Genomic DNA, 12916 nt, shown 5'->3' with positions numbered 1-12916 from the left:
TTGTATTATCACGTAGTAGGGGAGAGAGTGTGGCAGATATGATACGCGAGTTAGGACGGAAGTCATTAAAGCAAATATGTTTTTCATCACAGAGAGATCTATTTACGAAATTTCAGTCACCAACTTTCTCTTCCGAATGCAAAAATATTTTGTTGAGCCCAACCTACATAGGTAGGAATGATCATCAAAATAAAATAAGAGAAATCAGAGCTCGAACAGAAAGGTTTAGGTGTTCATTTTTCCCGCGCGCTGTTCGGGAGTGGAATGGTAGAGAGAGAGTATGATTGTGGTTCGACGAACCCTCTGCCAAGCACTTAAATGTGAATTGCAGAGTAGTCATGTAGAACTCTACCATCTGGTGAGCAAGATGTACGAGACAGGTGAAATACCCTCAGACTTCAAGAAGAATATAATAATTCCAATCCCAAAGAAAGCAGGTGTTGATAGGTGTGAAAATTACCGAACTATCAGCTTAATAAGTCACAGCTGCAAAACACTAACGGGAATTCTTTACAGACGAATGGAAAAACTGGTTGAAGCCGACCTCGGGGAAGATCAGTTTGGATTCCGTAGAAATGTTGGAACACGTGAGGCAATACTGACCTTACGACTTATCTCAGAAGAAAGATTAAGAAAAGGCAAACCTACATTTGTAGCATTTGTAGACTTAGAGAAAGCTTTGGACAATGTTGACTGGAATACTCTGTTTCAAATTCTGAAGGTGGCAGGGGTAAAATACAAGGAGCAAAAGGCTATTTACAATTTGTACAGAAACCAGATGGCAGTTATAAGAGTCGAGGGACATGAAAGGGAAGCAGTGGTTGGGAAGGGAGTGAGGCAGGGTTGTAGCCTCTCCCAGATGTTATTCAATCTGTGTATTGAGCAAGCAGTAAAGGAAACAAAAGAAAAATTCGGAGTAGGTATTAAAATCCATGGAGAAGAAACAAAAACTTTGAGGTTCACCGATGACATTGTAATTCTGTCAGAGACCACAAAGGACCTGGAAGAGCAGTTGAATGGAATGGACAGTGTCTTGAAACGAGGATATAAGATGAACATCAACAAAAGCAAAATGAGGATAATGGAATGTAGTCAAATTAAATCGGGTGATGATGAGGGAATTAGATTAGGAAATGAGACACTCAAAGTAGTAAAGGAGTTTTGCTATTTGGGGAGCAAAATAACTGATGATGGTCGAAGTAGAGAAGATATAAAATGTAGACTGGCAATGGCAAGGGAAGCGTTTCTGAAGAAGAGAAATTTGTTAACATCGAGTATAGATTTAAGTATCAGGAAGTCGTTTCTGAAAGTATTCGTATGGAGTGTAGCCATGTATGGAAGTGAAACATGGACGATAAATAGTTTGGACAAGAAGAGAATAGAAGCTTTCGAAATGTGGTACTACAGAAGAATGCTGAAGATTAGATGGGTAGATCACGTAACTAATGAGGAGGTATTGAACAGAATTGGGGAGAAGAGGAGTTTGTGGCACGACTTGACAAGAAAAAGGGACCGGTTGGTAGGACATGTTCTGAGGCATCAAGGGATCACAAATTTAGCATTGGAGGGCAGCGTGCAGGGTAAAAATCGTAGAGGGAGACCAAGAGATGAATACACTAAGCAGATTCAGAAGGATGTAGGTTGCAGTAAGTACTGGGAGATGACGCAGCTTGCACAGGATAGGGTAGCATGGAGAGCTGCATCAAACCAGTCTCAGGACTGAAAACCACAACAACAACAACAACAACAACAACAACAACAACTACAACTCCGGAGGTTCCATGACAAACTAGGCTGATACTTCTTGGACTTGGGTCTTAGTGCTGAGGACTGTAGGGACCCTCTAAATGGGTCATGTATACAATACACATCACATTAGAGGCTGCTAACCAGGTATCTGATTGTGTGTGGGGGTGCAAACTTTTTTTTTATTAGATGACTCTCCATCCAATTTAGATGATAGCTGTAAGAAACCCAGAAGTATCAATGTGAGATTGAAAGAAATGCTTCCTACAGGTGAAAATATTAAAATCCTAGTGGTTAGCTGCCAAAGCATTCACAAGAAAGTGACACACACACACACACACACACACACACACACACACACACACACACACTCTACACTACACTACACTACGTACAGAAAGCTGGTCCAAACCTGAATTGATGGCCAGATTTTATGAGGAAATCTAAGTGTATATCGAAAGGACAGGCTAACGGGAAATGGAGGTGGTTTGTTTGTCACAGTAAATTCAAATCCATCGAGGTAGAAACTGAAGTTGCATGCGAGAGTGTTTGAGCAAGATTCGATACCGAGGTGAGCATAATATTGTAATTGGATCCTATCATCCACCATGAGCCTGACGTGGTTATGGCAACAATAATTACCAAAGTACAAAAGACAACTAAAACAATCATGAAGGCATGTGTGTGCAGTAAACTACATAAAAAATCAACAGTTTCATATTTCAATGAAGAACTTTAAACTTTCAGCAATGGGCAGGAGCATGTAGAGGAACTATGGCTCAAGTTTAAAAGAATAGTTGAGCACACATTGAATAGATATGTACCCAATAGAACAGTTCATACTTGAAGAGACCATACATTGTATACAGTCATAAAGAAACTTCTAAATGAACAGAAACTACAGCAAAACAGGTGTAAAACAAAGCATAAGACTATAGCTACAGAGATGCTGAAAGAAACACATTTGGCTGTCAAGACAGCAATGCATAAAGCCTTCAAAGACTATCACAACAGAACATTGTCAAATGGTCTTTCACAACACCCACATAAATTCTGGTCTTATGTAATGGCTGTTAGTGGCATGAAAGATGGAGTCCAGTCCCTAGTGAACGAGACAGGAAATGAAACTGAGGCTAGCAAAGCAAAAGCTAAAATTATATGTACATAGACTGAAGCTGCCAGTGAAAATTTGTACGTAGGCTGGGAATCGAACCCAGGTCTCCTGCTTTGATTCCTGACCTTGGTACAAATTTACACTTGCCGCTTCAGTCTGTATAGAGAAAATCATATCCATACTAGACCAGTAAAGTCTCTGAAATTATGTCCCTTAATTTGTAAAAGCTGAAACGCTTAACTCCATTTTCAAATGGTTCTTTATAGAGGAAAACCCAGGAGAACTGTTCCAATTTAATCTTTGTACCACTGAAAAGATAAGTGAAAAGTATTAGCGTCAGTGGTGTTGAAAACAGCTTAAACTGTAAAATAGAACATATCTCCACGGCCCGATGGAATCTGTATCAAATTCTATACTAAATTTGTAGCTGAATTAGCACTTCCCATAACTATAATGTGTTAAAGATCCCTTGAACAAAAGACCGTGGCCAGTACTTGAAAGAAAGCACAGGTAACACATGTCTACAAGAAGGGTAGTGGAAGTGATCTGCACAACTACTGTCCAATATCCTTGACATCAATGTCTTGTAGAATGTGAGTATATGTTCTAAGCTCAAACATAATGAGATATCTCTAACAGAATGACCTCTTCCATGACAACCAGCATGGATTCTGAAAACATTGATGATGTGAAACCAAACTTGTACTTTTCTCACATGACATATTGAAAGCTGTCAATCAAGGCAGTCATGAAGATGCAGTATTTCTTGATTTCTGAAAAGCATTTCACTCAGTACCACACTTACGTTTACTGTCAAAAGTACGATCATATCAAGTATCTCAAGAGAAATTTGTGACTGGGTTGACGACTTTTTGCTAGGGAGGATGCAGCATGTTGTGTTTGATGGAGACTTATTAGATGTATAAGTAACTTGGGGTGTGCCCCAGGGAAGTGTATTGTGACCCTTGCTGTTCATGTTGTATATTAATGACCTTGCGGACAATATTAATAGTAACCTCAGAATTTTTGCAGTTGCAGTTATCTATAATGAAGTATTGTCTGAAAGAACCTGCATAAATACTCAGTCAGATCTCCACAAGATTTCGAAGTGCTGCAAAGACTGGCAGCTTGCTTTAAATGTTCAGAAATGTAAAATTGTGCACTTCATGAAATGAGAAAACGTAGTATTGTATGACTACAGTATTAATGTGTGTCAGCTGGAATAAGCAAACTCTGACAAATATCGAATTTATCTGAGTATAAGATGACCCTCAATATAAGATGACTTTTTTTTAAAGAGTCTTCTTGAGACAAATTTATTTTTAACATATTATGACTAAGCAAAGGTACAAACTGTTTTACTGACATCAAATATCTGCCTAAAACATTAGTATTATATCTATTTTATAACTTAGTCTATTTATTGATTGTCCAAATTTGATAATACAAGAAGAAATAAAAGAAAAGAAATGGTTTACATTAATTTTTATCTTCACTACCTACATTGCTTACTAAGCCTGTCGTCTGTGGTAGCGGTATTTTTAATCACCACCCACAGTAACGAAATTTATATCTTCACTGTCAAATAGTACACTATTTCTTCTGAATACGTGCATTATCTGAGGTAGTGGTCAAGGTGGAATGTGAGAAGGCAGCTGCTTTCTGCCAAATACATATCTGTTTTCGCTTCTATACTGACATGAGACTGTTACACTGTTTCTTGCTTCCAAATATATCATCTGCCCACCACACTCTCATTGGATGTGCAGAACTAGCAGCTGACATCCATCTCCCCTTTTTGTTCCTGTTACACCTCACAATAAGTGATGACAACATTGTTGCAGGAAACACAGAAGTGTGCCACTGGCTCCTATCTAGACTTTCACTGTCTCCTGTAGAAATGTACACCATTGTTATTTATTTGTTCAATTATAATGTCAGTTAAAATGGCTTCACGCAAACTGCAGGGGTATAGGTTCCCATGGTTGGCAGCACAGTGGAATTTGCTGCCTGATCACTACTGCCCTCCCTGCTCCCATCCTAGTTCTCAGCCAAGCTGGTACCACTGTTCCCACTCCAACTTTTCCATAATACTGTTCTGAGCAACTGTGAAACATGGACTGCAGTATCTTCTAGGGTGTAGGTCATAGGTAACACCACCAACTTACACAAAAATACAAGATCGCAATCATGATTCTGTAAAATTCTCATACTTTCGCTTGTTCTGTGATCTAGTGGCATCTGTTGGTACTATCTGTACAATTATTCTTGCGATAACAATTATACGTATTTTAATATGACTTATTTTGTTTTTTAGACATTTCATTCACAATCAATTTTCTTTCTTGTCTTACCTGTGTCACTACCTTGTTCTAAAGCTGGTTAAAAGGTGATAATGTTTTTACCTAGCATTCTAATATGTGAAAAGCAACTGAGTTTCTCATTTGCAACCCACTTCATAAATCATTACAATATCTCATAATCAAATAAAATAATCACTTGCATTCAGAATCAAATAATATTTTTTGAAGGGCAATATGTTTGCTTTTCAATGTTAGCGATATGTAACAAGCACCATTAATGCTTGTACACTGTAGCCATACATGCACGAGAATTTTTATTGCAAAGCTGTTCAAATACAACAAAAGTCTGTAAGATAATAACATTAAATTCTGTCAAATTTTAAGCAGAGCAATAGATTGTTGTGATGACTACTTCATGGTTTCTCGCACATCTTTTGCATTAATGTCATTCAAGTCAAATTTCAAGTGACTGTTCGAGCAAGGTTGATATAGTATCAAGCGCTTTGGCGTATCAAGAAATTTCAAACCTGTTTGAGTACAAGCACAGTTTGTACTACCTATCCTGCTGAATGCATCAAAATATATCTGCACGTGACCTCAATAGTCCAAGCTTCTTCAGTAAATTTAAGATGACACCTATATGATGTAAACATTCTAAAATGTAGAAACATTGGCCTCAGCAGCAATAGTTTAATACGTGAATACAAGATGATCCCATAGTTTTCAAATGATGAATCTGGGGAAAAAAATTCATCTCATAATCGAGTAAATACAGTACCTGAGTGTAACAATTTGTAGGGATATGAAATGGAACTATCACATAGGCTCAGTTGTGGGTAAAGCAGGTGGTAGACTCCAGTTAATTGATAGAATACTGGAAAAGTGCACACAGTCTACCAAGGAGATGGCTTATAAATCATTCATGTGACTCATTCTAGAATATTGGTCACGTGTGTGGGACCCATACCAAACAGGACTAACAGGAGGTACTGAACAGATACAGAGGGGGCTTTCAAAAAATCGTTCTTCCTGCACTCCAGATGTGAATGCAATGGAAAGAAACCCTAATAACTGGTACAATAGATCATACCATCTGCCATGTAGTTCACAGTGGTTTACAGGGTAAAGATGTAAATGTAGATGTAGATATACGGACGTATAACAAAAATTGTTCTGCCAAATGGAGTGGACTTTATTTGTTAAGAACACATCTAATTAACCTTGCCACTTGCAATGCCATTCCAAAAATAAAGGCCTAACACATAGGGCATAACAAAATTTATTCATTCAGTTGAATATAGGCATACATAACCTGAAAATTACAACATAATATTCCTACACACAGTACTGGTCCAATTTCAGTGCTGCTGACTTAGTGATAAATGAACTGCAAGCAGGAGATAGACTACCAAATGTTTGGCATGAAGATTAACTTCTTTGTGTCTCTAATACCTAGTTTGTTGGACAACTCCAATTCCAGAGACAGCGGTAAGCTCTGCAGATGTAATGGAATTTTTTCATGCTGTCAAGAATGCACAACTGGATGAGTTGTTTGCCCTTAGTCGACCTCATAATAGCCTATAACCAACATTTCAAATGCCCTAAAACTCTCTCCAGTCTCAAGGTAGCACATTGCAGGACATTAAATGCTGAGAATGTTGTCTATTCAACCTGCTTTAGTGTGGAAAGACTGGATCCAAATTGAGATCTTGTGGCGTCTCATATTGAACTCTGCTGAGAAGCTCTTGCTTAATAAAGTGAAACAACATTGTATGTCTAATGCGTTTCTTTTCATCATCTTTAAATTACACGCCTTTACTGAGCAGTGAGTTCGCATTTCCTAGAAAGACCACACAGTTCTCATTTGTAGGCTACTTTTTACTCTCACAGTATCTGCTCATCTTTTCTATTTCTGCTTTACTGATTACACTTAACTTTTGTACAGTAATTTAGTGAATCAACTTGGGCTTATTTAAGTGTACTCTAACCAGAAGAGGTTCTTTGACTGTAGTCTTTCAAACCGCTTACAGATATACAGAAAATGTAAGTGCGCCATTTGTGCAGCTAGTTTGCATTTAGTTCATGTGGCATAGACTTCACCATCCACTTGCGCACATACACAGTAAGTTTAGAAGATACTGCGCTCCTGAACTACAGTAGTAGATGACAATTTCTGTGAATTAAAAAGGCAATTATACAAAATACTCACCCGAGCAAAATCATATGCATATCTATAGATGCTTTTAAATGTATTGTAGTCATTCAGAAGAGATTTTAGGTAGTCAAGCTTTGCCTGAATTTTTGGAATTGTATCACACCTGAAAATAAAATTAGATCATCAGCGTGATTAATTGTAGCTAAGAAATCTGCAAATTCTGTATTATGGATATCTGTAGTATTGTAATTCTAAACTGAAAGAAAAACTCCACTTCAAGCAGGCAAGCTCTCTACTACAGAGAATTTTAATCCACATTGAAACTGCATTATTACAAAGAAATAATTTTACAACTATAAGTAAAGATAGATAAAAAGGACAGTTTAAGGGGGGAAAAGGGAGTCTCCACTATGCTGCAGAAACGTACAAAAAGGAGACATACAATCTCAGGTTTTAATATTGATCCACAAAAAAAAGTTTTAACTGAAGTAATTGTTAGTATGTGTGACTATGATATCCTCAGTAGCTGTATTAACTTTAATAATTTAAATTATATATATGCAACCATTGACAAGTTTGTCACTGTGTGCTTTGTTTTACTGCACAAAAACTGCTGCTATGGCACTAAATAATCATTTCCCACGTAGCCCTTTGTGTCAAATTACATAATTGGTTTGCAAATTTTATTACCATTTGCACGCCTATCATGAAATTGATTGCCCAGTTTACAGTTCAACACTTTGGTGCCAATCAACACTTTGGTGCCAATCAACACTTTGGTGCCAATCAACACTTTGGTGCCAATCAACACTTTGGTGCCAATCAACACTTTGGTGCCAATCAACACTTTGGTGCCAATCAACACTTTGGTGCCAATCAACACTTTGGTGCCAATCAACACTTTGGTGCCAATCAACACTTTGGTGCCAATCAACACTTTGGTGCCAATCAACACTTTGGTGCCAATCAACACTTTGGTGCCAATCAACACTTTGGTGCCAATCAACACTTTGGTGCCAATCAACACTTTGGTGCCAATCAACACTTTGGTGCCAATCAACACTTTGGTGCCAATCAACACTTTGGTGCCAATCAACACTTTGGTGCCAATCAACACTTTGGTGCCAATCAACACTTTGGTGCCAATCAACACTTTGGTGCCAATCAACACTTTGGTGCCAATCAACACTTTGGTGCCAATCAACACTTTGGTGCCAATCAACACTTTGGTGCCAATCAACACTTTGTATTGTCAAATTATTTACGTTCCATACATTTGCTTTGGGTGGTGCTGGTTTTGTAAGTGCTAGAGACATTTCCACATATGACGTGTGTATATGTTATCTCCTTATCTGTCTAAGGAATTTTATTGATGTCTACCACATTTTTAATAATTTGAGGAGTAAAGGTAACTCTCATACCTTTACTCATAAAATTATTAAAAATCTGTTAGAGATCATTTATTGGTTTTGACAGAGTTTGCAAGTATCAAAATATGTGACATATATGGCTAAATCTTTTGACTGCATTGACTTAAATTTTTCACACCGTCAAGGGACTACAGATCTTAATGTGTGACAAATTTCAACTTCTATCCTTTCCTGAGAAATACAGGTTGTAATAGACAGACAACGGAGTCACCCTAGAAGGGTGCTGTTTTTACTGACTCAGCCCGGAAACCTAAAGGTGAATTGGTGCATCACATCAGTGACTGTCCATTCTTCCACACCTACGAGAAGTCAAATTATGTCATAAAACATCATTTGAGATGCCCTTTTGTGTTTGATGCGAAACACATCCCAGTACAGTAATATGCAGTTGTGAGTGTTGTAACATGTCTCCCATATTTGTCTGGCACTGCCATCTGACGAGATGCTTTTGGAACTTTGAGAAAAAGCTGAAGTTACTAATTGTTTTTCCCTTATATGTTATAATCATTGTTTTGAAACATTACTATATTCCTTACAAAATCTGCTGGTATGTACAGTCAACAAAACAAAGTTGTTCACATATCTTGATAAGCTAAGGTACCTTCAGTTAGGTACAATTCGCACCAGTGGGAATGAAACAAGCACTGGCAACAGTGGCAGCACCACATGTAACACACTTTTAGTGCTATATTTGTTTCAGTCTCTTTGGAACAATATTACTTATAGGCCTTTTTGATTGTCCATAACTGCATATATTTACAGCATATTGTTTTATATATATTCTGTAATACTAACTTGAATTTATTTGAAATGCCATGATGTTTCTATACTGAACATCCAAATAAGAGCAACCCTGTACAGTTTCATGGTAGCCACATAGCAATATTTGAGGAACTTTATTTACACAATTAATTATAGTTCATGTCCCCTCGATGCCATATTTTTTTTTAGATTGTGTTGTTTGTTGATATGCTGCAAGCATAACACTAATACAGATGCAGTGTGACAAACATGGTAAAACACTGTGCCACTGACGAGTATACGACAAACAGTTATTTACTGCCAGGATGTCTCAGCATCCACAGGCCACGAGAGAGTGTGTCCTGGACTCTCCTACTACACAGTGTTCTCGGGGCTATCCCAATGAAGTGATAAAGTTGCAGCAGGACTACTCACCGGTTCACACAAGCCTAATCATATGGCAATTGATTTTTGTACACGCTGACACTGAACTGATCAAATATCCAACCCCACAAAAGTTTCTCTCAGTGCAAACACCACAAAATGACGGAAAGGAAAAACATTTATAGCTTACTATATTTTTGCTGATTGTGCAGTAAAGCTGCTGCATCAGGCATGAGATTTTAATTTATAGCTTCTTTACCAATACGCACATGTAACACTGAATTACAAGCAAATTATACCACTGTATGACACACAGTTCAGGAGAGATGGCATCATAAACACCAAGATGCAGGAAAAACTACTGCATTGTGCTTGCTGTTTTAATTTATTACTTCTTTGCTACTAACTCTAATCGCAACAGTTTGCAGGCAGTATCCACATATACCACTTGATGTACCTGCGTAATTATATCATTGTACGACACAAATTTCACAAGATAAGACATCAAACATTGAGCTGCATGAAAATTAAACTGAAGAATGAAATTCACTAGAGATACAGATGAAATGTGTGTGAAATATATTTTAAGCAGGCAAAGCCACTGGTAAAAGGCTCATAGGAGAGAGAAGGTGAGAGGAGGAGGACAGAGAAGGGAAAGGAGGAGATGAACAGAGATTGGGGGAGGGGGAGTTAAGTGTGTGGGGGGAAAGTAGAGGAAACAGACAGATTGGGAGGGGTGGGGGGAGGAGATGGAATAATGGAAGGTTGGAATAAATACTTACCCGGGCATTTGTTTATAAGTAATTGTTAAACCACGTGATAACATCACAAGGCACAACTAGTATAATCATATGAATACTGTTGCAACAGCTGCTCAACTTCAGACATTAATGCCCTACGAGGAGATACACACAAAAAAACTTCAAATTCAGCACTTTTAAAATGGGGTCTTATTGTCATTGCTATACATCTCTGGCACTGTGAGAACTATATAATACTGCAGTAACTGTGTTATTCCAAATTATGATGAAATGTTCCTTAGGACATGCATGCACATTTGAAAGAACATTGCATTGTAATTCAGAACACAGGGACTGCAATATCATATTTATCTGCCAACACCAGGCAAGCGAATTTCAAGTAAAGGTGTTTCCCCTGTATGGAATAAACATAATTGATGTATGAGTATAGGGGCTGTAGAAACAAGGTTGACGATGTATGAACTTTGGGTGTGGGCACGAGTTGTGCTCTGGTAGTCTAAAGGTAAGACGACAACTTGGGATACGCGGGAAATCCAGGTTCAGGTCCTGGTCCAGCACTAATTTGTCAATCCATTATACAGCTGATGGTTGTTTATATTCGCAACTGTGAATACATTTCTTTTACTGTGAGAACTGAGTTCTTATACCTCCCAACAGAGCTGAGCACTTTCTGCAATCAGAATCTAGCTTTCTCACATTAGTGAATTCTTCATTAATAGGTAACTTTCCTTTATATTCAAAATCATTTTTTCAGTAATAATCTTTTAGGCAGAGTAAAAACTACCAAATCTGAATATCAACAGCCATGTTCTGAAATTAAATTCTAACAGCCATAAAGCAAAGAGTAGTACATTTTGTCATCTGGCCTCTGTAGTACCACACATGCAGACCATCAACAGTATCGAGTTCTATTTTCCTTGCAAATTACAAGGAAACCAACCATATTTTACTTTGGAAAACCATATTATACACTTTTCCTGTCAGTTGGAAGGTGGTAGGTCATGCAATTTTGAACCTGCTTTTCTCTTTCAGATCATTACACACATCCAACCAGAATTTAATAAATATTGTCTGACACAATTTAAATGTCTTATTTGGACCCATTATATTCAGTAGTTGAACTTATTGTTTTGAAATGTTTGTAAATTTACCTCTAGACCAAAGTTTATGAGCTAATCGTTAAATTTATTCTCTCTTGCTCAATTTCATCTTAACGATTTTCTTCTCCTTCGTCTGCTTGCCCATTGTATGCGCTACTTCTGTGAATAGTTTTATGCATGCAGACGAAACTTTCTCTTTGGCAATTTAATGTGAATCTGATTGTTTTTGAAATTGAAAATGATAGTGAATCTTTAGTGTTCCCGAAAAGAAGGCCAAAAGGACTGCCACTGAGATTGGCACATACATTTGAGTGTGTAATTTCATAAAATGTGTGTATCATTACCCATTTCATTCATGCCAATGAACTGAATAATTATTCTATTAGTTCCTCCCTCATACATTTAAAATATTAGCTTCGTAAAAGATAAAATTTTGGTAAATATCTGACCGATCTAGGATCACTTACTGCTCAACATAATACTATTCTCTTACTCCTACAAAAAGAATGACCTTAAAATAACTTTGATGAATTTTGTTTAAAATTTTGGGTGTTCTTTTTTTACAGGTTTTCTACGTCACACTACAATACATGTTTTCAAGACAAAAAAAAAAAAAAATTTTTGTCCAGATGGTGGAACCAAACTCTGGTTCAACAAGTCATGACAAGGCACTTTGACCATGAGCTACTTACACAGCAATGCTAACATGTCCTTCGAACCATTTCCAATGTTGCTGGCAAATCGTTACGTATTTCACGATTGCGATTGCCTATACTTCCATGTATAATGATTTATTGATAATTATTTGCAATACTGTGTATAGGACTACAGGCATTAATGGGGCACAAGCGTTGCCACAAACTGTGACACGTCGAGAATGTTTGATGTGGGATTTAGCCATTTTCCATGCGAACAGTTTTGTTCTGTTGAGTGGACACCATTTGTAGTTAGTGGAATATAAAGGGTGTTCCATGTTTATCTTCACAGCTTGGATCACAGATATTTCATTAATATGCATAGGTAGAAACATGCAGTTTATTACAAAGTTCACACACAGCTAAAGTTAGATTTCTTTTTTACAGTTTAGTTACTGATGAAAATTGCCACCCCAGTAGATGAAAAGTGTGTGGAATGGTTTAAACAGACCAAATCTGACACCCAGACAGCGTGGAACTTCCAGAC

At 37.5% G+C, this 12916-nt stretch overlaps 1 protein-coding gene across 1 annotated transcript in view; it reads right to left on the bottom strand.

Moving 5' to 3' along the window:
* Positions 1-12916, bottom strand: part of LOC124556542 (DCN1-like protein 4) — a 138991-nt gene that overhangs the window by 13425 nt on the left and 112650 nt on the right. The window contains exon 5 of the mRNA XM_047130497.1: positions 7373-7481. Within this exon, the coding sequence (XP_046986453.1) occupies positions 7373-7481 (109 nt within the window). The remainder of the gene's footprint in view (positions 1-7372; positions 7482-12916) is intronic.

The sequence above is a fragment of the Schistocerca americana genome, chromosome X (assembly GCF_021461395.2).
Source record: "Schistocerca americana isolate TAMUIC-IGC-003095 chromosome X, iqSchAmer2.1, whole genome shotgun sequence".
In the NCBI taxonomy this organism is placed as follows: Eukaryota; Metazoa; Arthropoda; class Insecta; order Orthoptera; family Acrididae; genus Schistocerca; species Schistocerca americana.
This window is presented reverse-complemented; position numbering and strand designations above follow the sequence as displayed.